The following is a 24,228-nucleotide window of genomic DNA, read 5'->3' on the forward strand; positions in this document are numbered from 1 at the left end:
ACGCCTCAGTGGCACAGATTCTCTCGTTTTTGCAGGATGGTCTAGATTTGGGCCTCGCTTATAACTCTATCAGGGTTCAAGTGGTGGCTTTGGGAGCTTTGCTTCACAACGGGAAACGACTCGTTACTCTCATCCCATCCGGATATTCTGCGTTTCCTCAAGGGGGTAAAGCACCTGAAGCCACCGCTACGGCTACCTTGTCCTTCCTGGAATCTCAACCTGGTACTCCACGTCCTCAGTGGACCACCTTTCGAGCCTCTTCGAGCTGCCACCCTCAAGGATATCACCTTCAAGACGATCTTCCTGGTAGCGATCAACTCGGCGCGTTGCATTTCCGAACTTCAAGTGTTGTCCTGCCAAGAGCCATACCTCCGATTCACTGATGAGGGGGTTTTCTTGCGCACGGTACCATCTTTTCTACCAAAGGTAGTCTCGGCCTTTCATCTCACCAGTCGGTTGAACTGCCTTCCTTTTCCTCGTCGGACTCCAGAGATCTTCGCAAGCTAGATGTTAAGCGATGTCTGATGCAATATTTGGCGGTCACCAGTGAGTTTCGGCTTTCGAATCACTTGTTCGTCCTCTGGTCGGGACCTAAGAAGGGTCGTATGCCTCCAAAACCGACCATTGCCCGTTGGCTGAAGGGAAGCGATGCCGCCGCATATCTTAGTGCTGGATGGCACCCGCCGCTGGAAGTTAAAGCTCATTCCCTTCGCTCTCAAGCTACGTCCTGGGCAGAGAGTACTTTGGTGTCCTCACAGGAGATCTGCAGGGCGGCCACCTGGAAGTCGCTCCATACCTTTGCGAGACACTACCATTTGGATGTACGGGCACCAGTTTTCAGTTCCTTCGGGGATAGAGTCATTCGAGTGGGGCTGTCTACGGCCCCACCCATAGTAGGGAAGCTTTGGTACATCCGTCTGGACTGATCCTGGTACGTACAAGGAAAAGAAAATTATTCCTTACCTGCTAATTTTCATTCCTGTAGTACCTCCCTGCTTTGGGGGATTTGTTGGGGTACGCCTCTTTGGGGGATTTGTTGGGGTACGCCTCTGCTCGACTGTCATTCCCGATTCACCTCTGTGCTCCCTGGGGACCCAGGGTCTGTTTGTCTTACAGTTCCGTTTGCAAGTTCCCATTGGAGTTTTTCACTGCAGTTATGAATTTCTCTAACGTACCTTGAGAACGTTTAGTTACTTGATCTCTCTGTCTCTTCTCTTCTTGGCTTTGTTAGTCTAGTTACTGAGGATTGAGGCAAGGGAGGTGAGGTTATATAGGACCTCCCCCCGAGCTTTTTGTTCTGACTCCATCTGCTGGAGTCAGATAACCCACCGTCTGGACTGATCCATGGTACTACAGGAATGAAAATTAGCAGGTAAGGAATAATTTTCTTGTCTATAAAATCATGAAAGGACTTGAATGGTAATATGCCTTGAATGAGCAAATGTGAATTGATTATTTACTCTTCTAGGTAATACAAGGATTAGGGAGCACTCTATGATGTTAGAAAGTAACACATTTAAAACAAATCAGAGAAAATTCTTTTTCACTCAAGGCACAATTAAGCTCTGGAATTCATTGTGGATGTGGTTAAGGCAATTAATGTAGTTAGGTTTAAAAAAGGTTTGGATAAGTACCTGGATGATAAGTCCATAAACTGCTATTAATCAACTTGACTTAGGGAATAGACACTGCTTATTACCAGCATTAGTTGCATGGGATCTAGAATATAAGATCTGCCATATTGGGTCAGACCAAGGGTCCATATAGCTCAGTATCCTGTCTCTAATATTGGCCAGTCCAAGTCACAAGTACCTGGCAAGTACCCATATATTAAATAGATCCCATGCTACTAATGCCGGCAACAGCAGTGGCTATTCCCTAATGATTAACAGCTGTTTATGGACTTCTCCTTCAGGAACTTATCCAAACCTTTTTAAAACCAGCTACACTAGCTGCCTTAACCACATCCTCTGGTAACCAGTTCCAGAACGTAATTGTGCATTGAGTGAAATTGTAGTTTCTCCTATTTGTTTTAAATGTGCTACTTGCTAACTTCATGGAGTGCCCCCTAGCCTTGTATTATCTAAAAGAGTAAATTACCCATTTAATATTTACCCATTAAGTCTTTTGATTTTGTAGACCTCTATTGTATACCCCCATTAGCCATCTTTTCTTCAAGCTGAACAGCCTTATCCTCTTTAGCCTTTCTTCACAGAGGAGCCATTCCATGCCCTTTTATCATTTTGGTCATCCTTCTCGGTACTTTCTCCAGTGCAACTATATCTTTTTTGAGATGCGGGGACCAGAATTGTACACAATATTCAAGGTGAGGTCTAACCATTGAGCAGTACAGAGGCATTATGATATCCTCCATTTTATTTGCCATTCCCTTCCTAATAAATCCTAACATTCTGTTTTCTTTTTGACCACCATAGCACACTGAGACAATGATTTCAATGTAATATCAACTATGATGCCTAGATCCTTTTCCTTGGTGCTGTCTCTTAAAATGGAACCTAACATCGTGTAGCTACTTGCCAGATACTTGTAACCTGAATTGGACTGTTCGAAACAGAATGCCAGACTTGATGTATCCTCGGTCTGACACAGCATTGCATCTTCTTTTGTTCTTATGAGACTGACAGATATGGAAATGGGCCATTTCTCAAGAAATGGTCCTCAAGGCCACATACCTAGCAGGTGAGGAGAAGGTCCTGGCAGACACACTAAATCGGGTCCTGGAACACTATAATTGGTCCCTGGACTGGAAGGTAACAAACTAGATGTAGTAGGGCACATCCATGGTAGATCTTTTTGCATCCCCTCAGAACAGAAAGGTCCCACTCTTCAATTCCAGGAAAGGGACTCAAGGCAAACTAGCCTCAGATGCCTTTGCCATCAGTTTGGGCTAGGGCTTGCTGTATGCATAGTCTCCAGTTACTCTCATTGCAAAGCCAATGTTGAAACTCAGAAGAGGCTGGTGGACTATTATTTCAATAGCTACCTTTCGGCTGAGACATATTTGATTTCCTCTCCTAAGAGAGATGACTGCTGGGGAATTCCCCAATCCTAATCACTCAAGATCAGGGGCACCATCCCATCATCAAGTCCCTGGCTCTCACAGTCTGGATGTTGAGAAAGTATCTTTACAACCTTTTGATCTTTCTGAAGATGTGTCTCAAGTTCTTCTGGATTCAAAGAAGGACTTCACAGGGAAGTTCTGTATGGCTGAAGTGAAGGAAGTTTGCTTTCTGGTGTGAGAAAAAACCTCCATACAAAAACTGCTTTATTACTTTCTACATCTTTCAGAATAAGATCTCAAGACCAACTCATTAAGAGTTCAACTTAGTGCAGTTGGTGCCTATTATTGCTGTGTAGAAGTTAGACCCATCTCTGTACAGGCTTTTAGTTATCCTGTACATGGGGGGTTTGCTTCATTTGAAACCTCCTGCTGGAACTTGGGACCTCAATGTGGTACAGACCCAGCTGATGAAAACTCCCTTTGAGCCTCTACACACCTGTGAGCTGAAGTGCCTGACCTAGAACAGTGTATATTTGATGGTGGTGAGCTCTTAGCACGCACCCTAAGTTTCTGCCTAAGATAGTATCAGACTTCCATCTTAACTATTCACTTGTCCTTCCAGCATTCTTTTCCAAGCCATATGTTCTCAAAGGTGAACAAATGCTACTAGTCTTTGGATCCCTAAAGGCTACCTGTGCTGGGCCGACTAGATGGACCATTTTGGTCATTTTCTGCCTTCATTACTATGTTACTATAAAAGAGCCTTGGCCTTCTGTCTGGAGTGGACTGAAACACTTAGAAAGTCCACTCAGTTTTTTTATTCATTTGACACAACTACCAGGGATTGCTGTTGCTAAAGCACACATTGAATTGGCTAGCAGATTGCATCTCCAGATAGGCCTGAATCTGGTAGGCCATGTCAAGGCTCATAGTGACCAAGCCATGGGAAGCGTCTGTAGGCCACCTAAGATCAGTCTCCATGATCTGCAAGGCTGTGACGTGGAATTCTCTCCACACATTCACACCACATTATTGTTTGAACAGAGACTCCAAACATGATAGTATGTTTGACTAATCTGTCCTGAGGAGTCTCAGGTTTAGAACCCAACTCCATCCCTCCTAAGGCCCATTATTTTTGTTCCTTCGTACGCCTTTAAAAATGGCATAAAATATAAAAATGATTTGTTGCCACCAAAAATGGTTTTGGCCCATTGGTACTGTTTTTTCGTTCAAGGATATCAGTAGCTAGGATTCCCCATGTGTGAGGACTACAATCTTGCTTGTTCTCAGAGAAAGCAGAGTTCCTTACCGCCAATATGTGTTCTTCAAGGGGGTCAGGAAGTCAGTCCTCACGAAACCTGCCTGCCGCCCCTTGGAGCTGGCTTCCTGATTTTTAAGCTAAATTAGAGTGAAGGGACCCCCACATGGACGCTTATCGGTATGATATGCTACATGTGCCAGTAGGGCATACTGAAATTTCTAGGAACTTTGAAGTAAATGTTCCGTTCTGAGCTCCATCTGATGATGTAACGTATATGTGAGGACTGGCATCCTGCGGTTCTTGGAGAACAGCTATTACAGACAAGCAACTCCAATTTATTCTACTTGGTCTACCCTTGGGCGGGGGGGGGGGGGCTTGATCATTTAGGATCACAAAGCAATTCCTCTGACAGTACATATCCTAGTTGCAGCTAAGCACAATGTTGCCTAGCATTGGAAAGCTTCATGCATACTTGTGGTGTTGCCTTACATTGGAATTATTATGTATTATGTCAAAGATTATTATTATGATGTGAAAAGAATGTTGGAGTACTTTGGAATATAATGACAATGTGTTTACCATCCAGGGCTCACAACACGGATAAGACAATTGCAGTATAAGAGAATTACTGATTGCTGTCCTACATTATCAGGATATTGAAAGAATTGTACCCTTCAAATTTGAATCCTTTTCCAAATATTTTAGACAGTTTCTTTTGGGTTATTCCATCTCTTTTAAGGTTTTGTGAATATAAGAGTTTTAATTTTTGCTGAAATTAATGTATTAATTTTCTCTATATATTTTATTGAAATATATAGAGAAAATAATTCTCAAATTTGAAACTTAATTCCTGATATAGGGGGCCATTTACTAAGCGGATTGCACGCGATACCAGGATGGGGGCGGTCGGGGCGGCGTCAGCCCCGGAAGAGGAGGAGTCAGGGCGGCACCGGGGCTGACGCCGCGAAGACTGTGCCAGCAGCGAAAGGTAAGCACCTTTATCGCTGTCAGTTTCGCGCCGAATAATTACACCTTTTATGGTGTAGTTATTCGGTGTGACGCCGCAGCGATCGCACCGTGGAGGTGTGATCACTGCCGGCTAGCGCAGGACCGACCCCCGCTTCGCCCCCCCCCCCGTTACCGCGGGATTCACTATGCCATGCGGCATTAGTGAATCCAGCCCATACAGGTCGATACTGTAACGTGCGGTTGAAGATTTCCCGTCGTAACGTGCTGGGAGCGCACAATTCGGACGCGTAAGGCGATCCAGCGATACAGTCTCCAGTTTCACGCGTCCTTAGCGCTTCTTAAAACAGATGCATAACCCTTTCCGCACGCAGCATGTATATGATATGTAAATGAACGAATTAGCTGTATAATGAAGGAATTAGCTATTCCCCTCCGATACTGTAACGCGCGCCCCAACTATCGCTGCCATTTTGCCCCGCGTTTAACCTGCTAACTTACCGCCTACCCCTACCCCTGCGTTAGAGGCAGGGGTAAGGGTAGGCGGCAAGCTTTCCCCCAGCCCCCTCTCACCTGCCCTGGCCACGTCATGGATGCTGGCCTCCGGGGCAGCCCCAGTCCTCCCCTCTCCTCCCGAAGAAAAAAAAAAGCGAAAAAAAGTTGCGAGAGAGAGAGGGGAAAGGACGGCAATCCTACGCTCGGCGACTTACTTTTGCAGCCCCCCTCCTCCGGACATCGTGGCTTCCCCCGTGCCAGTTCCCCCTCCCCTCCTCCCGAAGCAGGGCGCGAAAAGCAGCCTTGCTCCGGGAGGAGGGAAGAAGGGACTGGCAGTGTAAAGCGGCGAAGCGACTTACTTTTTGCAGCACCTTCCGGACATCGGACGACCTCTCCTGCCTCCAGCTGCTCGCGAAGATGGACGCCTGCACGGCCGCTGAAGACGTTACGTCACATGCCTGACGCCAAACGTCGTGACGTCACGTCTTCAGCGGCCGTGCAGGCGTCCATCTTCGCGAGCAGCTGGAGGCAGGAGAGGTCATCCGATGTCCGGAAGGTGCTGCAAAAAGTAAGTCGCTTCGCCGCTTTACACTGCCAGTCCTTTCTTCCCTCCTCCCGGAGCAAGGCTGCTTTTCGCGCCCTGCTTCGGGAGGAGGGAAGAAGGGACTGGCAGTGTAAAGCGACGAAGTGACTCACCTTTTGTAGCACCTTCCGGACATCGGACGACCTCTCCTGCTGCTCGCAAAGATGGACGCCTGCACGGCCACTGAAGACGTGACGTCACATGCCGTGACGCCAAACGTCGTGACGTCACGTCTTCAGCGGCCGTGCAGGCGTCCTTCTTCGCGAGCAGCTGGAGGCAGGAGAGGTCGTCCGATGTCCGGAGGGGGCTGCAAAAGTAAGTCGCTTCGCGCTTTTCGCGCCCTGCTTCGGGAGGAGGGGAAGGGGAACTGGCACGGGGGAAGCCACGATGTCCAGAGGGGGGCTGTAAAAGTAAGTCGCCGAGCGTAGGATTGCCGTCCTCTCCCTTCTCTCTCTCGCAACTTTTTTTTTCACTTTTTTTTTGCTTCGGGAGGAGGGGAGAGGGGACGGCAATCCCGACTTCCTGGTATCTGTCATTTCAAATGTCATTTGAAATGACAGATACCAGCGTGGCCGTGAAGCGTTAGGCCCGAGCACCCAGGTTACTGTATAGGCGCTCTATACCGTAAAATGGGTTGCGCGGGCCTAACGCTTCCCTAACACTTCGCAGACGCGGCATGCATTTGCATGCAATTAGAAGAGAGTATCGAGCGGTAGGTGAAGAGAACTGTGCGTGCGGGGAACGAGGGTGCGCCAGGCACTGCCGCACTCTTTCTACCGCGGCCTTAGAGTATCGACCTGATAGTTAGCTAATGAAATGCTAATGCATTGGGAGTTAAAATAATGTGCACAGACCCTAAAATGTGCTGAGCACGCATAAAATCACATGTTTGATGCCAGAACCTGGAGTCTGGTTTTTATGCACAGAAAACATGCTTTGTGCATATAAACCATATTTTCTGTGCATAAAATTTGATTTATGTGTTAGACAATAGAACACGGATTTGGAGATTCAGTTGGAGGCCAGGGACTGGAAAGCTGCTAGGAATATAATAAAGGGTATGAAGTGGTATTTAAATTATTACATCGTCTGTGCTGCACCCTAATATTTTATCCTTACTTTCGGGCCGATACAGTAAGGAGCGGTAGGGAGAGCTGCGTTAGCGCCGGGCGCATCCGCGGTTACCACATGCAAAGTCCAGCTCACCTACCGCTCGATACTGTATGTAAATAGCTTGCAAATGCAAGCTGCGTCTAAGAAGCGTCCGTGAAGCGTTAGGCCCGCGCAACCCATTTTACTGTATAGAGCGCTATACAGTATCCTGGGTGCGCTGGCCTAACGCTTCACGGACACGCTGGTATCTGTCATTTCAAATGTCATTTCAAATGACATTTGAAATGACAGGTACCAGGAAGTGGACGGTTCTCCTATGCTCGGGATTGCCAGTCCTCTCTCCTCTCCTCCCGAAGCAAGCAACGAAAGTGGAAAAAACGAAAAAAAAAAAAAGCGAAAAAGCGAAAAAAAAAAAGTAGCAAGGGAGAGAGGACGGGCAATCCTACGCTCGGGATTGTCAGTCCTCTCTCCCCTCCTCCCGAAGCAAGGCGCGAAAAGCAGCCTTGCTTTTCGGGAGGAGGGGAGAGAGGACTGGCAGTGAAAAGCAACGAAGCGACTTGCTTTTTTTGCAGCCCCCCTCCGGAGACGGACATCGGCGAGGACAACCGCGACTCCCCTGCCTCCAGCTGCCCGCGAAGATAGACGCATCGCACGGGCGAAAGCGGCCCCTGTGCGTGCAATTGGCCGCTCAAAGCGGCCAATTGCACGCAATTTCACTGCCAGTCCTCTCTCCCCTCCTCCCGAAAAGCAAGGCTGCTTTTCGCGCCTTGCTTCGGGAGGAGGGGAGAGAGGACTGACAATCCCGAGCATAGGATTGCCCGTCCTCTCCCCTCTCTCTCTTGCAACTTTTTTTTCCCGCTTTTTCCCCTTTTTTTTTTTCGCTTTTTTCCGCTTTCGTTGCTTCGGGAGGAGGGGAGAGAGGACTGCCAATCCCGAGCATAGGATTGCCCGTCCTCTCTCCCCTCTCTCTCTTGTAACTTTTTTTTTCCGCTTTTCTGCTTTTTTCTTTTCCGCTTTTTCGCTTTTTTCCGCTTTCGTTGCTTCGGGAGGAGGGGAAAGGACTGGGGCTGCCCCGGAGACCAGCACCCATGGACGCGGCCAGGGCAGGTGAGCGGGGGCTAGAGGAAAGTTTGCCGCCTACCCTTACCCCTGCCTCTAACGCTGGGGTAAGGGTAGGCGGTAAGTTAGTAGGTTAAACGCGCGGCAAAACGGCAGGGGCGCGCGTTACTGTATGGGAGGGAATAGCTAATTTGATCGTTTACATGTAATATACATGCCGCGGGCGGAAGGGGTTACCCGGTGATTTAAGGACGCGGTAAGAGTAGGTTAAAGGGGATTGTGTATCGCAGGAAGGGCTAAAGCGGTGGAAAAGTGGGTAGAAAGCGCGGGTTAGGAGCAGGGTAACCGCGGCCGCACTTTACTGTATTGACCTGTTTAGTAACACCAGTCCACTATGTTGGAGGGGGTATGGGAGAGAGTGATCATACCTTCATATGTGTTAGGATTGTATTGAAGTACAAACATTTTGGCTTATGGTTACCAATTGCATTTCTGAAATCTGCAAGCAACCATTGACAATTGATGCCTTTTTGTATTTGCTGGGAATATGGGGTAACAGATGGGAAATGAGAGGGCATCGGAAATTGGTTGGTCATTTGTTGCATGCAACTGGTCTAACAATTGCACATCAATGGAAAATTATTCCTTCTCGAAGCTATTGGGAGTCCAAAATAACTGAGATAACGGTATTAGAGAGGTTAACCTATATGCGCCAGAAAAGAGTGGATACTTATAAGCAGATTTGGGATCCTTATTGGAACTGGCAAGAAGTGGCTTTGAATGTATGATTGTTGTAGGTTGCAACGATGGAACTGAACACACGAAATTTGAGCCAAATATGGTTTATTGATTATATGCTTTACACTCTTATCCAAATGTTATGCTTATCGTACAGTACATTGTTCTTGTTTCTGTTTATATAAATTTCAATTAAATAAATCAATTTTTTTTTATAACTGTTTATGTGCACAAAACTTGTTTTCTGGGTATAAAATCCTGTCTCCAGGTCCCAGCATCAAAACTCCAGCTTCCACCCATATACTAACACTAGCCCTGGAAACTTTATTCCAACTTGGACTAGGAGTTAAGTTTCCAAGCACTAAGAAAACATGAGGTAAGCCAGGTGACCTCCCTGCATTGGTGGGAGAGTAATAGCTAATGCCATCATTAGCATAGGATTTTCATGAGAGCATGTTAATATGTACGCCCGTTGTTGTACCCACATTGCTGCGTGCAAAACTCCTTGCTGCATTAGCAGTAAAATTTGCACAGACAAAATGTGCACACAGTTGCAGGTTAAACTGTGTGCTCTGCCCAGGGCACCTTATTACATCAGCCCCTGCAGTTATTCTCCCTTCTGGCCTTGCTCAGTAATTGATTTCTTGCATGTTGAATGGGGTCCTTTATGAGATCTGTTTTGATTTACAGATTGGCTATTTGAAGAAGAATGGCGATGGAGCTTTGGTGTACTGTGTTGTCAATCCATCAGATCCAGAGGCAGAGGGTAAAGTTTGTTTGGTTTAACGTTTGATAAGGATAGTACTGAAATTTTTATTTGTACAATCATATTTCACTAAAAAATACGTGAACAACTTGTGGAGAAATTACAGTGCACGCTGCCAGACAGCTTCCATAGAGGTGAGGAAAAGTATTTGATACATGTTTTATTTTTTTTACTATATCAATAATAACTCAACATTTGATTATATGGACAGTATATATACTGTATATAGATAGATACACACATTTTAAGATTGTTCACAGATTTAAATAGGAGTAAAATATCTTAGAAACTTGGCAGCAACCAGAATTTTTAAGAATCATGAGAAAACATATTTTTCTTCTTTTTAATTTTGCCACAGCTTTTCATTTTATGTACCCCACCATGAACTGTGGAACAAGCGAGTAATAAATTATTTAATAATAATTCACAATGCTTTTAAGACGAGTTCTCCCTTTCTGTCACTTACATGCGAACAAAACTACAGTCTCACACAAATGCAACTACTGTCTCAGACACAAACACACACACAAATATGTACAACTACAGACACACACAGACACAAAGATTCAGCCTTGGTTTTGCTTTCTCCCATGAATTTACATAGCAGTTACACAAACTCATTTTTTCATTCACATATCCAGCTAAGACTGTTGCTCTCATATATACACCTTTTTATAGTCCCTTGCTCCCTCATCCTAGCCAGTGTGGCTTCTTGTCATGCAGCTTTAGTCACAGTCTCTCACTTTGACATAAATCCACAGAATATTGCTCTCTCACACACATCACCACAGTCTTTCCCTCACACAAATACACACACATCCTCAGCCATAGTCTCACTTTTATCTTGGCGTCCAGATGGAGACAGTGCAAAGCAGATGGAGACAGAGTAAAGCTGACATCACAATATATATACCCCTGCAGTGACAACAGCCTGCTAGTATTCTCTGTCTCTAGCAGATGGGGGACATGCATCTCCCTACTGGGGATTGCTTTAAGTTTTAGAAGGAGCAAGAAGAAGGAAATGTAATTTGCCCCACTCTCCTGTGGGTATTATACAAATGGTCCCTCCCCCAGTTGAGAATTCCTGAGGTGATTTCTGTGATCCCTCAGTGCCTTGGTCTGGTAGCTGTTTTTTTCACCCGACATGGGCTTAGCTGTTTAAACAGCTGAAAGGTAGCTGGTGCAGGAAGCCAAGTGCAGTGGTGATGGTATATGCCCTCCCCCCCCCCCCCCCCCACAGACGGAGACCGACTTTGTATTCAGTCGGGATGGGCTAAGCTCAGGTAAAGCTTAAAAAAAAAGGAACAGAGAAGGAGGGATTTTTTAAGGGCTTTCTCCTTCCTCCTGCCCCCGTGCTTGGTGTGCTGATCCAACATTCGTTCCCGTCTCTGAGGGAGTTTAAGGGACAAGGGCAGCCTGGCAGGTTGAGCAGCTCTTTGGCTAGGCCCCGCTCTTAGGTTTTTCTCTGTGCACCGAGTGGTAGGCCGTGGTGGCGTTTCGCATGTTTCCTGCGCGTTAGGCTGCCCTCTTCAGGTGCATCCTGTTGTGCGCCCAGATTTTGGATGCTTAGTTCCCTGTACGTACCAGGATCAGTCCAGACTACTGGGTTATGCCTCCTGTCCAGCAGATGGAGTCGGAGAGAAACTGAAAAGGCACCACCTATATACCCCGGTGCGCCCCCCTGCGATCCTTCAGTATATCTCTGACTCCAGCAGATGAGAGAGCATAACCTGCGGTCCTGATCTACTGAAAAAAAAACAAAACAAAAAAACACAGAAAGTTTATTGAGAGGAGTGAGGTGCTCCACTATTTCAGGTTTGATTTAAGTTATCTGAGAGGCAACTGTGAGTAGAACTCGAGAAAAGATGAAGTGAGGAGCCATAGCAGGCAAGGCAGGGCTCTGCCCTGAAGCCTTTCCCCGGAGTACATTTTGCCCAGCCCAGTGAGAGGAGGGGGAGTATTCATCGGTGGGCCGGTCACTTTCTCCCTTCGCCTCCACAGAAGCCCATCCCTCGGAGAAAGTTGGCAGAAGGAGTTTCTCCTTTCTGCAGGCTCCAAGCATTTTCAAAGTTTGTAAAAAAAAAATAAAAAAAAAAAAAATGCTGCATTGCTAGCTGCCGCAGAAAGCACTGTTGATTTGAAAAAAAAACAAAACCGAGGTGTTTTTACTAATTCCCTGCCTGCTGTACTCTCTGGGTCTCCGGAGGGGGTGGCCTGCCACCCGTCCCTGTTTCGCGCCGTTTCGCGCTCATTTCGCTTCAGGGCAATGCCCAGGGGACTCGTTTGTGTCGCGTGCGGGGAGTCAGGGCTCCCGCACGCGACACACGGCTCCCGGTGCATTCCCGGGGATAAGGGGCCTTCGCGGAGAGCAGCCCCGACCGAGAAGTCACTCCCTTCGCGGCTGATCTCCTCGGGTGGCATCGCGGGAGTGTTCCCGAGTGCAGAGGCGGCGACCATTTTGGATCGCGCGGTGGCCATTTTAAATCGACCCGGTCGTGAAACTGAGCTGTCAGAGGAGGAAGAGGATGATGATCCCCTCTCCCCACTGGAGTTAAGTCCTCCCAGGGGCCGCGATTCATCTGGGCATACTAAGGGGATACTTGGAAGAGGCCACACCCCATCTCATCTCAATTTGTGCTTTTGCTGCACAAAGCTTACTTGGAGGCAGAAGCGGATTGGGAGCAGGGGGCTTCGGCTCCAAATAAGCGGGGGAAAATTTCTATAAGTCCTGAGGGACTAGGTTTAGGAAATTCTGCTCCTTCCCTAGCTCCTAAGCCACCGCAGCATAATCCGGTGGATCCTGCCCCTCAAGATCCCCCTACTCCTAATTCAGGGGCAGACATGGGGAGCGCGCATCTCGTAGAGGGCGATGATCCGCTTGTCCTCAGATTGGTCATAAGGAGGAGTTGGACCCCTTGATTTCGCATGTTCTTCAAGAACTGGGGATTCCAGTCCCACAGATTGATTCAAATTCTTTACCAGGCGACTTGGAGTTGACGGGGCTCCGCGCGCTGTCCCATGCGTTTTCTTATCATAACAAACTTTCTAGATCGTGTCCCGGGAATGGGATGCTCCGGAGGCTACCTTGAGAGTTGGCCGGACTATGGATAAGCTGTACCCGCTTCCTCTTGAGGCTTTGGAATTGCTTAAGGTGCCTAAGGTGGATTCGGCGGTCACGGCCATCGCTAAACATACCACAATCCCAGTTACAGGTAGCACGGCCCTTAAGGATCCCCAAGATAGAAAATTGGAAGTGTTGCTGAAGCGAATCTTTGAAGTATCAGCCCTAGGGGTACGAGCGGCGGTTTGTAGTTGCATGGTACAAAGGGCTACCCTCCGCTGGGTGCAGCAAATGTTAACATCTCAAGATTTGCCTCCAGGGGAAACAGAGCAGGCGAACCGAATGGAATCTGCGGTGGCCTGTGCGGCGGACGCCCTGTATGATCTTCTCCGTACTTCAGCCCGCTCCATGGCGTCAGCAGTCTCCGCACGCCGACTCCTATGGCTACGCCATTGGGCGGCGGACTCATCCTCCAAAGCGCAACTTGGTTCCTTCCCTTTTCGGGGTAAGTTATTTGGGGATGAGTTGGAGCAGCTAATTAAGTCCTTGGGAGAGAACAAGGTCTTCAAATTGCCGGAAGACAGGCCGAAATCATTTCGTTCCTCGGGATCTTTTCGTGGTCGTTTTCGTGGACAGCGCCGGTATCGCTCCGGGAGAGGTTCCTCCTCATTTGCACCGCGGCAACCGCCAGCCGCTCTCAAGGATGGTCTCCTTCCTTTCGTGGCCGGCGGCAATCACGCACGGGGGCGAGCCATGCCTTCCCCAATAATAAGACGCCACAATGAGGGGACGCGGTCCATCCCTCCGTTCCGGAAGTGGGGGGTCGTTTATTTCACTTTCGGGAGGAATGGGCCAGAATAACCTCAGACCAGTGGGTCCTCGACATTATAAACCGCGGCTACGCCTTGGATTTTGCACGACCCCTGCGCGATTTCTTCCTAGCCTCCCCCTGCGGGTCGCGAGAAAAGCAAGAGGCTATTTCGCAAACGCTAGCGCGGATACAGGCTCTGGGGGCTATAGTTCCCGTACCTGTGGCCGAGCAAGGCACGGGTCGCTACTTCATCTATTTCATCGTCCCAAAGAAGGAAGGAACCTTCCGTCCCATCCTCGATCTAAAACAGGTCAACAGAGCTCTAAGAATCCCACGCTTCCGAATGGAGACTCTCCGTTCCGTCATTGCGGCGGTCCACAAAGGCGAATTTTTGGCTTCTTTGGATCTCACGGAGGCTTACCTGCACATCGGAATACAGGAATGTCATCAGAGGTTCCTAAGGTTCATGGTCCTGGGAGCCCATTACCAGTTTTGTGCTCTCCCCTTTGGTCTCGCAACAGCCCCGAGGGTCTTCACCAAAGTAATGGTAGTCGTCGCCGCAAGTCTCCGAAGAGAAGGAGTGCTCGTCCATCCTTATTTGGACGACTGGCTCATTCGGGCAAAATCAAGACGGCTTTGCGAGGAGGCAGTACGCACAGTCGTTTCCCGTCTGAGCTCCCTAGGTTGGGTCGTCAACTACTCCAAGAGCCAGCTGATACCCTGCCAGACCCTAGAGTTTCTGGGGGCCTTGTTCAATACGGAGTGGGGCAAGGTTTCCTTGCCTCAGACACGAATGGAGCGACTGGTGGCGCAAGTTCGTCGTCTTCTAGCTCTGTCGCTGCCGGTGGTATGGGATTATTTACAGGTTCTTGGATATATGGCGTCCACCCTAGAGTTGGTGCCTTGGGCCTTTGCGCATATGCGACCATTACAGAGCGCGCTATTATCTCGATGGGACCCCAAGTCGGAAGAATTCCGGGTGCCGTTACCACTTCTAGACCCGGCAAGGGCCAGTCTGCAATGGTGGTTGCAGCCGACCCATTTGCTCCAGGGAGTTGATTTGGAGCCTCCGAAATGGATCATCGTCACAACGGACGCCAGCCTGTCTGGTTGGGGGGCAGTCTGCCAATCTCAATCCGCACAGGGGCGTTGGACGGCTTCGCAGTCCAAGTGGTCCATCAACCGTCTGGAGACAAGGGCAGTCCGCTTGGCGCTGCAGTGGTTTCTCTGATCCGACATCAAGCAGTCCGAGTCCTGTCAGACAATGCAACGACGGTGGCATATATAAATCGCCAAGGAGGAACCAGGAGTTACTTGGTTGCGTCCGAGGAGAGCAAGTTAATGGATTGGACGGAGGTGCATCTGTCTCGATTAGCGGCATCACACATTGCCGGCGTCGACAACATCCAGGCGGACTATCTCAGCCAGCAGCAGTTGGATCCGGGGGAGTGGGAACTGTCACAAGAGGCACTCAAACTCATCGTTCAAAGATGGGGAACGCCCCACGTAGACCTCATGGCGACGCGCCTAAATGCAAAGGCAGCGCGTTTCTTCAGCCGCAGACGAGAGCACGGCTCGGAAGGCGTGGATGCATTGGTTCTTCCATGGCCCGAACGCGTTCTCCTGTACGTGTTCCCTCCGTGGCCACTGATAGGCAAAGTGTTGCGTCGGATAGAATCCCACATGGGTCCGGTCGTTCTCGTAGCGCCGGAGTGGGCCAGGAGGCCGTGGTTTGCCGATCTGATCAATCTAGCAGTGGACGGTCCCGTGCGTCTCGGTCACCTTCCTTGCCTATTGCGGCAGGGTCCAGTGTTTTTCGACCAGGCCGATCGCTTTTGTCTAGCGGCTTGGCTTTTGAGAGGCGTCAATTGAGGAAGAAGGGATATTCTGATTCGGTCATTACTACTCTTCTACAAGCTCGTAAGCCGTCTACTTCGGTTACCTACGTGCGGGTTTGGAAGGTGTTCGACTCTTGGTGTCGTGGTTCCTCCATGTCTTCAAGACAAGCTACGGTGTCACAGGTCCTCCAGTTCCTGCAGGAGGGCCTAAAGAAGGGCTTATCCTATAATTCCCTTAGAGTGCAGGTGGCGGCTTTAGGCTGTTTCCGCGGTAAAATTGACAGCGTTTCCATAGCCATGCACCCCGATGTAGCCAGATTTTTGAAGGGGGTCAAGCATTTGCGCCCGCTGGTACGACCTATCTGTCCCGCTTGGAGTCTAAATTTAGTTCTTCGTGGCCTTAGTTCTTCTCCTTTTGAGCCGCTGAAGCGGGCTACACTCAAAGATCTCACTCTCAAGACAGTTTTCTTGGTGGCTATTTGTTTGGCGAGGCGCATTTCAGAGCTCCAAGCGCTGTCATGCAGAGAGCCTTTCCTTCGCATTTCGGATTCGGGTGTTTCGCTTCGAACTGTCCCTTCCTTCTTGCCTAAGGTGATTACGTCTTTTCATGTGAATCAGACGGTAGAACTCCCAGCCTTTTCGGCGAAAGATGGTGAGGCTTCGGACCTTAGAAGGTTGGATGTTCGGGCGTTGTTGAGATACTTAAAGGTCACCAATCCTTTTCGCTTGTCTGATCATCTTTTCGTTTTATGGAGTGGCCCTAAGAAGGGGTCCAAAGCTTCTAAGACGACTATAGCCCGCTGGCTGAAGGATGCTATTGCTTCAACTTACATTTGTAGGGGACGTGCTGTTCTGGAAGGTCTTAAGGCTCATTCTCTGCATTCCCAGGCGGTGTCTTGGGCGGAGAGTGCTTTTGTTTCCCCTCAGGAAATTTGCCGGGCGGCGACTCGGAAATCCTTGCACACTTTTGCTAGACATTACCGTTTGGATGTACAGGATCCGACAGTACCTTTGTTTGGCAGCGGTGTGCTTCGAGCGGGACTGTCAAGGTCCCACCCCTTTTAGGGCAGCTTGGGTACTTCCCAGCAGTCTGGACTGATCCTGGTATGTACAGGGAAAGGAAAATTAGGCCTTACCTGATAATTTTCGTTCCTGTAGTACCAAGGATCAGTCCAGACGCCCGCCCATGTCAGTAACAGTCCCGACACTCTATTCTTATATTTCAGAATTCCTGTATGGAATGTTTACACAACCTTTTTATCGTTTCGTTCAGCGGCATTTTCAGTCGGGGTTTTTTTCCTCGTTTTTCCAAGAGTTCATGTTTCACTTGTTCTAGTCGCAGGTTCTTGTCTAGGATTTCTTCTATCATTCTGCTTTGTTATCGATTATATTGAAGGATCGCAGGGGGGCGCACCAGGGTATATAGGTGGTGCCTTTTCAGTTTCTCTCTGACTCCATCTGCTGGACGGGAGGCATAACCCTGCAGTCTGGACTGATCCTTGGTACTACAGGAACGAAAATTATCAGGTAAGGCCTAATTTTCCTTTGGACGCCTGCTTGGGTGTCCAGTTGGTACTGGGATCTAATTTAGGCGCGTGCTTTCCTCTGTGCACAGTCTGGGTAGCATTAAGGGCGCTCAGTTTTTGAGTGCTTATCTAGGCACAGGGTTGTACTCTTAAATATTGGACGCCTATTTTTTACAGCACAAATTCAGCTGGATGCACACCTTTTAGTTGTCTGTTAAGCATACTGACAGACACTATGGCGCCTATATCTAAAAAATCTAAATGCCTTACCCTCTGTACTGCTTGTCATATTCAGGCATCTCAGCCTGGTGTTCCCTTTAACTTGTGCCAGCGCTGCTTCATCTGATTTTACTAAGCCTGATGAGGATCTGGGTAAAGACTTGTCAGAAGAGGGTGCCTGACCTTGAAACTCCCTTAACTGGTTTGTCAGCAGGAAAAAGGTAGTTCAGTGGGCACAGGACAGGTGCCTCCTAGTTTTAGCATGGATCCTTCTGCCTTTTCTTGGGTGGCATTTTTTCAAGCACTGCAATCCTTTCTTCAGACACAGTCCTTGACACCAACTAATCTTAACAGGTCAGAGTTGCAGGTGGTGACCTCCCACATACCATGTGCTGCGATTAAGCATCAAAGTGCACCTAGATTGGCAACCAGTCTTCTCGATAGGGATCCGGATAGCACGGATGATGAAGCCGATCCTTACTTGGAACCAGGACTATGTTGCGGTTCTTTCATAGAGAAGAGTTAGTGATTCTGATTTCCCAGACATTAAAGATGCTGGGATTCCCTGGGACTGAATATGTCTTAGCCAAAGAAAAATTCCATTTTGATTTCTTTGCTTAAAGCCTCTTGTTTTTTCCTGTTATGGAGGCCATTCAAGAATTGATTGATTTTGAGTGGAGCACCCCAGAAGCTAATTTCAAAGGGAGTCGAGTCTTGGAAGGCCTGGACCCCCTGGATCCAGTGGCAAGAGAGCGGTTGCGTTTTCCGAAAGTGGATGCCCTTGTGTGTGCCATCACCAAGCGGACGACTATCCCCATGGAGGGAGGAGCAGCCTTGAAGGATGTGCAAAATAGAAGAATTGAGGTCATCCTTAAGCAAGCATTTGAAGCAGTGGCAGTGACTTTGCAGATAGGAAAGTCACTGCCACTGTGACTGTTTGTTCCCTGGTGGTTCGCTCCTGTTTACTTCTCTCTCAGGAGGTCTGTGAATCTAGTGTGAATTCCAGGGCAGTGATGGAACCAGCAGTTACCTTTTTGGCAGATACGGGCTGCGATTTGGTCCGCACCTCAGCTAGAGGGGGGTGGCTTTGGTAATAGTGGCCAGGCATCAGTTATTGCTGAGAAAGTGGTCGACTGATGTGATCTCCAAGGCTAACTTTATGAAGTTGCCCTTTAAAGGCTCGCTCTTGTTTGGGGCAAGTTCCTGGTTCTTCAGTTGCCGGAGGATAAGAAGCAGACGCCGCGCTCCTTTAGCACAAGAGGTCGTGCTAGGGAATCAAAGCGTTTTCAACCTTTCAGTAGGTATCAGTCCTTTTGTCCTAGGCAGCCCAGGTGGGTTACAATCTCGGGTAGTGGAGCCCCCCGAGCCTCCCAATGAAGGTGTGCCAACCCACCTCCCTGGGAACAGGATTTAGAGGGTCGCCTCTGTCTCTTTTATCAGTGGTGGGTCAAGATCACGTCAGACCAGTGGGTTCTGGAGGTGATACGAGATGGATATGCGCTGGAGTTTCACTGGAGTTTCGCAGTGTTCCTCGGAACATGTTCTTGGTATCTCCTTGCTACTCCCCGCAGAAGAGGCAGGTGGTGGAGTGTACATTATCAAGGCTCCTCAGTCTGAGGGCTGTGGTTCCAGTGCCTACATCTCAAGAAAATACAGGACAATATTCCATTTATTTCTTTTTGCCCCCGAAGGAGGGCTCTTTTTGACCCATCCTGGATCTCAAAAGGGTCATCTGTTATTTGCAGGTGACTCATTTTCACATGGAAACCTTGTGCTCAGTGATAATGGCCTTGCAGTCAGAGTAGTTTCTGACCTCCTTGGATCTGTCCGAGGCGTACCTGCATATTCCCATCCGGCTAGAGCACCAATGTTTTCTGCAATTCGCAGTTTTGGGACGTCTTTATCAGTTTCAAGCGCTTTTTTTTTCAAAATTATGGTGGTGGTGGCTGCAGAGTTGAGAAAGGATGGGATTCTGCTACCCCCATACTTGGACAACTGATTGATTTGGGCCAGGTGTCTGGAAGAGAGCCTCCTTGTGACGCACAACTTGATCTCCTTGTTGCAGGAGCTCAGTTGGATGGTGAACGTGGCCAAGAATATTCTTCAGCTGTCTCAATTGCTAGAGTATCTTGGTGTTCAGTTTGACATGAAGGAGGGCAGGTTTTTCGTGCTGGAGGGTCGTATTCAGAAGTTGTTGGCGCCCGACAATATGGTCCTATCTATAGGTGTTCAAATTGATGGCACTGACCCTGGAAGTGATGCCGTGGGCAAGGGTGCATATGCGTCCTTTTCAGCACCCCCTGCTGTCTCATTGGAGCTCTCAGTCTCAGGACGATTCAGCTCCACCTGCCGATGGAAGTCTGCTCTCAACTACAGTGGTGGTTATAAATGGATATTCTAAGAAAGAGGATTTCCCTAAAATCACCAGACTGGCTAGTACTCACGACAGATGCGAGCCTCCAGGGTTGGGGAGCTCACTGTCAGGAACTGACAGTGCAAGGGTGCTGGAGTGCAGAAGAGTTTCTCTGGAACATCAATTGGCTGGAAGCCCGGGCATTCCGGTTGGTATGCTTGCAGTTCAGCGACAGGTTGCAGGGTCAAGTGGTCCAGATAATGTCGGACAATGCAATGACTGGCCTACATCAATTGGCAGGGAAGAACCAAGAGCCAGCAAGCATCGCAGCAAATAGACCAACTTATGGAAAGGACAGAAGTGCATCTTCAGGAAATCTCAGCCTCGCACATTACAGGAAAAGACAATGTAAGAGCAGACTTTCTCAACAGACAGAGTCTGGATCCAGGAGAATGGGTATTGTCAGATGAGGCGTTTCAGCTAATAGTGGATCACTGGGGCCTTCTGTTTCTGGACTTGCTGGCAACTTCTTGCAATGCGAAGGTTCCTCAATTCTTCAGGTGCAGGAGAGAGCCAGAGTCATTGGGTGCACTGAGAGGAGAGGATTGCCTTGCTGGTGGCTGGAAAGAATCTGTCTGAGCTCAGTGTTTCCTGTTAGCTGAGTACTGGAATGGTTATCTGAATTAATCAAGTGTTTGTTAGTCTGTCCTCAGTTGGCACTTACAGAGAATACTGGCAGGCTGATGTCACTGCAGGCATATATATATTGTGATGTCAGCTTTCCTCTTTCTTCATCTGCTGGTAAAGGTGCTTAACCCACTGGTTCTGGATTCATCTATCTGTCCTAAAGAAAAGGAAATTATCAGGTAGGTAGTAATTTCTTATTCCCTCACATACCTGTCATTCCCTCACTGCATCTGTCATATACACATTTAGTCACAGTCTTTCGCATACACATCCACTGTCAACAGCTCTTGACCTTGTGTATACACAGATGCAGATTTGAAGATCCTATGCACGCCACTGGTAAACCCCTTTCATCTGAATTAATTCTGTTTATCACTATCTTTTGTCACCTCCCATGCAACCAGTTTCTAACCCACGCATTCAATTTAGGGTCCATTTCCAGAGCACTCAGTTTGCTTATAGGTGACTTATAAACAAACAAACTGAGTCACTCTACTTGTGGGTCCTAAAGTAATTGACTGGATAAGAAACTGGTTGAATGGGAGGCAACAAATTTAGCAATACACAGAGGTCACACTAAGGAAAGAGGGTTTACCAGTGGTGTGCTGCAGTTATTAATACTTGGTCTTGTTCTGTTCAACATTTTCACTAGCAATTTTGCAGAAGTTCTAAAAGGAAAGGTTTGCCTTTTTTGCCCATGACACCAAATCTGGAACAGGGTAGATAACCCTGAAAGATGTGGAAATCCTGAGGAGGGATCTAATGACACTTGAGGAATGGTCTGGAGTCTGGCAACTAAGATTTAAAGCTAAAAAATGTAGCTTTTGGGTTGCAGAAACCAAGAGAGCAATCCTAGTACAGGAGGTGAAGTTCCTCTGGGGTGTTCATGTCTGATGATCTTAAGATGACCAAACAAGTAGATAAAGCAAGGGGAAGCCATCAGGATACTTGGGTGCATGGAGAGAAGAGTAGCCAGTAGGAAAAAGGTGATATTGCCTCAGTACAATTCTCTGGTGAGACCTCATTTGGAGTGCTGTGTTTAGTTCAGAAGACTACACCTTCAAAAGGATATAAACCAGATAGAATCTAGCACGAGGGGAGCTAGTAAAATGGTCAACAATCTTCATCATAAATTATATGGGTACATTCTTAAAGATCTAAACATGTATACCCTGGAGGAAAAGAGGGAAAGGTTAGATATGAAAGAGACATTTAAAAAAACTCCAAGGATTAGATGCACAGGAGACAGATCTTTTTCTATGGAAAGACAGCTCTAGAACAAGTGATCATGGGTTGAGATTGAAAAAGGATAGATTCAAGTAATCAAAAGAAATATTTCTTTCCAGAAAGGGTGATACACACATGAATGGCTTCTAGTGGAGATTGTAGAGACTGGGGACACTGTCAGAATTGAGGAAAGAATGTGATAAGCATAGGGAACATAAGAAATGCCATACTGGGTCAGACCAAAGGTCTATCAAGGCCACCATCCTGTCTCTACTAGTGGCCAGTCCAGGTCGCAAGTACCTGGCATGATCTCAGAGAATGAAGCTAATCCTTCTTGCCCATAATCAGGGAAATGCGGTGACCTTCTCAAGACTTCAAACTAGTAGTGGGTTATGGACTTTTCCTCCAGGAACTTGTCTAAACCCTTTTTAAACCAAGCTATGCTAACTGCTTTCAGAACAGTTTCCATGCATGCCCATTGAAACTAAAGGCCAAATAATCATTTTATGTCTGAGAAAAATGCTTAGTACAGCTGGCCCTAAGTCAGGGCTTTTAAAACCTGTCTTGGTGGCCCCACAATTGGTCAGGAGCCCAGGACATCCATAGTGAACATACGATGAGACTCACTGGAGATTCAGTGTATGCAGTTTTCTCCTATAAGAACATAAGAAAATGCCATACTGGGTCAGACCAAGGGTCCATCAAGCCCAGAATCCTGTTTCCAACAGTGGCCAATCCAGGCCATAAGAACCTGGCAAGTACCCAAAAACTAAGTCTATTCCATGTAACCATTGCTAATGGCAGTGGCTATTCTCTAAGTGAACTTAATAGCAGGTAATGGACTTCTCCTCCAAGAACTTATCCAATCCTTTTTTAAACACAGCTATACTAACTGCACTAACCACATCCTCTGGCAACAAATTCCAGAGTTTAATTGTGCGTTGAGTAAAAAATAACTTTCTCCAATTAGTTTTAAATGTGCCCCATGCTAACCTCATGGAGTGCCCCCTAGTCTTTCTACTATCCGAAAGACTAATAACCGATTCACATCTACCAGTTCTAGACCTCTCATGATTTTAAACACCTCTATCATATCCCCCCTCAGTCGTCTCTTCTCCAAGCTGAAAAGTCCTAACCCCTTTAGTCTTTCCTCATAGGGCACATCTGTTGTGGACATCCTGAAAATCCCACCAACTGTAGGTTCAGCAAGACAGCTTTGGGAAGTCCTTTTTCCTTTTTCTCATCAAACTCCCTTTTATGGGTATCCAACTTCAGTTCTCAAGGGTCACAAACTGGTCAGGTCCTCAGAACATTCTACACGAACATGCATGAAATAGATCTGCATACAATAGAGGCAGCATGCATGCAAATTCATTTCATGGAAGATTGTGTTTGGACATTAAACAAGGTTCACTGCCTCGGAGCTCTTCCAGCTAGTCAGATTTCTAGGATATTCACAATTAGTATGCATAAGATAAACCTACATACACTGGAGCCCCCAGAACATGCAAATTTATCTCATACATACTTACTGAATATAACTTGAAAATCTGAGCACTTACAACCCCGAAGACAGGTGTGGCAACAATTTCAGCTCTCTCACTTTTCTCAAAAAAGTCAACATAATCACACCACCAGTAACATAAATATATCTGTGCCCCTCCTCTTCCTCCTTACATCACACCAGATGCCCTGCTTCTTGAGTTCCAGATTGAAAAGGTTGAGACAGTTTCTGCCTCCCTTTCCCTGCCCACTTTCTGAGACAGGACTAGGAGGCTCAAGTCTTGCGTTAGCTCCATGAGAGGTAGTGTGGTAGTGAAGATCAGGAGGTGACTTTCCCAACCAAAAAGAAGACAGAACAAAATGGAGGGGTCAGTTAGTTACAGCTGAACTGGGTGCAGGGCTGGGTAGCAGCAGCATTTGACCATTTCCTGGCGTGTAGCCAGATGGACTCAGAACAAATGGGATAGTATCCGCGTGCTAGCAGTTGGAGACGGATCTGACGTCAGCACGGGGGTGTATATATCCCCACAGGAAGCGTAGCTATTCAGTAATTTCCGTCTCCAAAGCAGTTTGGAGTGCCTGCACGCTAGTTGAGCGTGCTTTCCAAGACTACTTTAATTTTTCTTTTTTCTTATCATTCTAGATTCTACTTTGTGTTTCCTGTCTATTCAACTTTAGAGCCCCGCGCTCCTGCGGTAGATACCCCAGGGTTCCTCCCCCAGTTGAGCTCCCGGGGTGATTGCCGTGCTCCCCCGGCGGTGGATGTCCTCGGTCCTGCCGAAGCGCGGCAGTGACACAGCCCCCGGGCGCCGTTCGGGTGAGTCATACGAGGCCCTCGGTCCCGGCGTGGACAAGGTAGCGGGTGCATATCCTCAATTGCGGAGGTGAGGTGGTCCCTTCCCCCGCAGCCAGAGACCGCCTGTGTTCCAGCCGGGAAGCGTCGAAGCTGGTAAGGAGTACATCTCTTCCTACGGGTCTCCGAAGCACAGAGGATCGGCGG

General features: G+C 47.9%; 1 protein-coding gene across 1 annotated transcript in view; it reads left to right on the top strand.

The window, feature by feature from the left end:
* BRD9 (bromodomain containing 9) overlaps positions 1 to 24,228 on the top strand; it is a 328,799-nt gene that overhangs the window by 193,587 nt on the left and 110,984 nt on the right. Inside the window, 1 exon segment of the mRNA XM_029589931.1 lies at positions 9,928 to 10,003. Within this exon segment, the coding sequence (XP_029445791.1) occupies positions 9,928 to 10,003 (76 nt within the window).

The sequence above is a fragment of the Rhinatrema bivittatum genome, chromosome 2, assembly GCF_901001135.1.
Source record: "Rhinatrema bivittatum chromosome 2, aRhiBiv1.1, whole genome shotgun sequence".
NCBI classification, from domain to species: Eukaryota; Metazoa; Chordata; class Amphibia; order Gymnophiona; family Rhinatrematidae; genus Rhinatrema; species Rhinatrema bivittatum.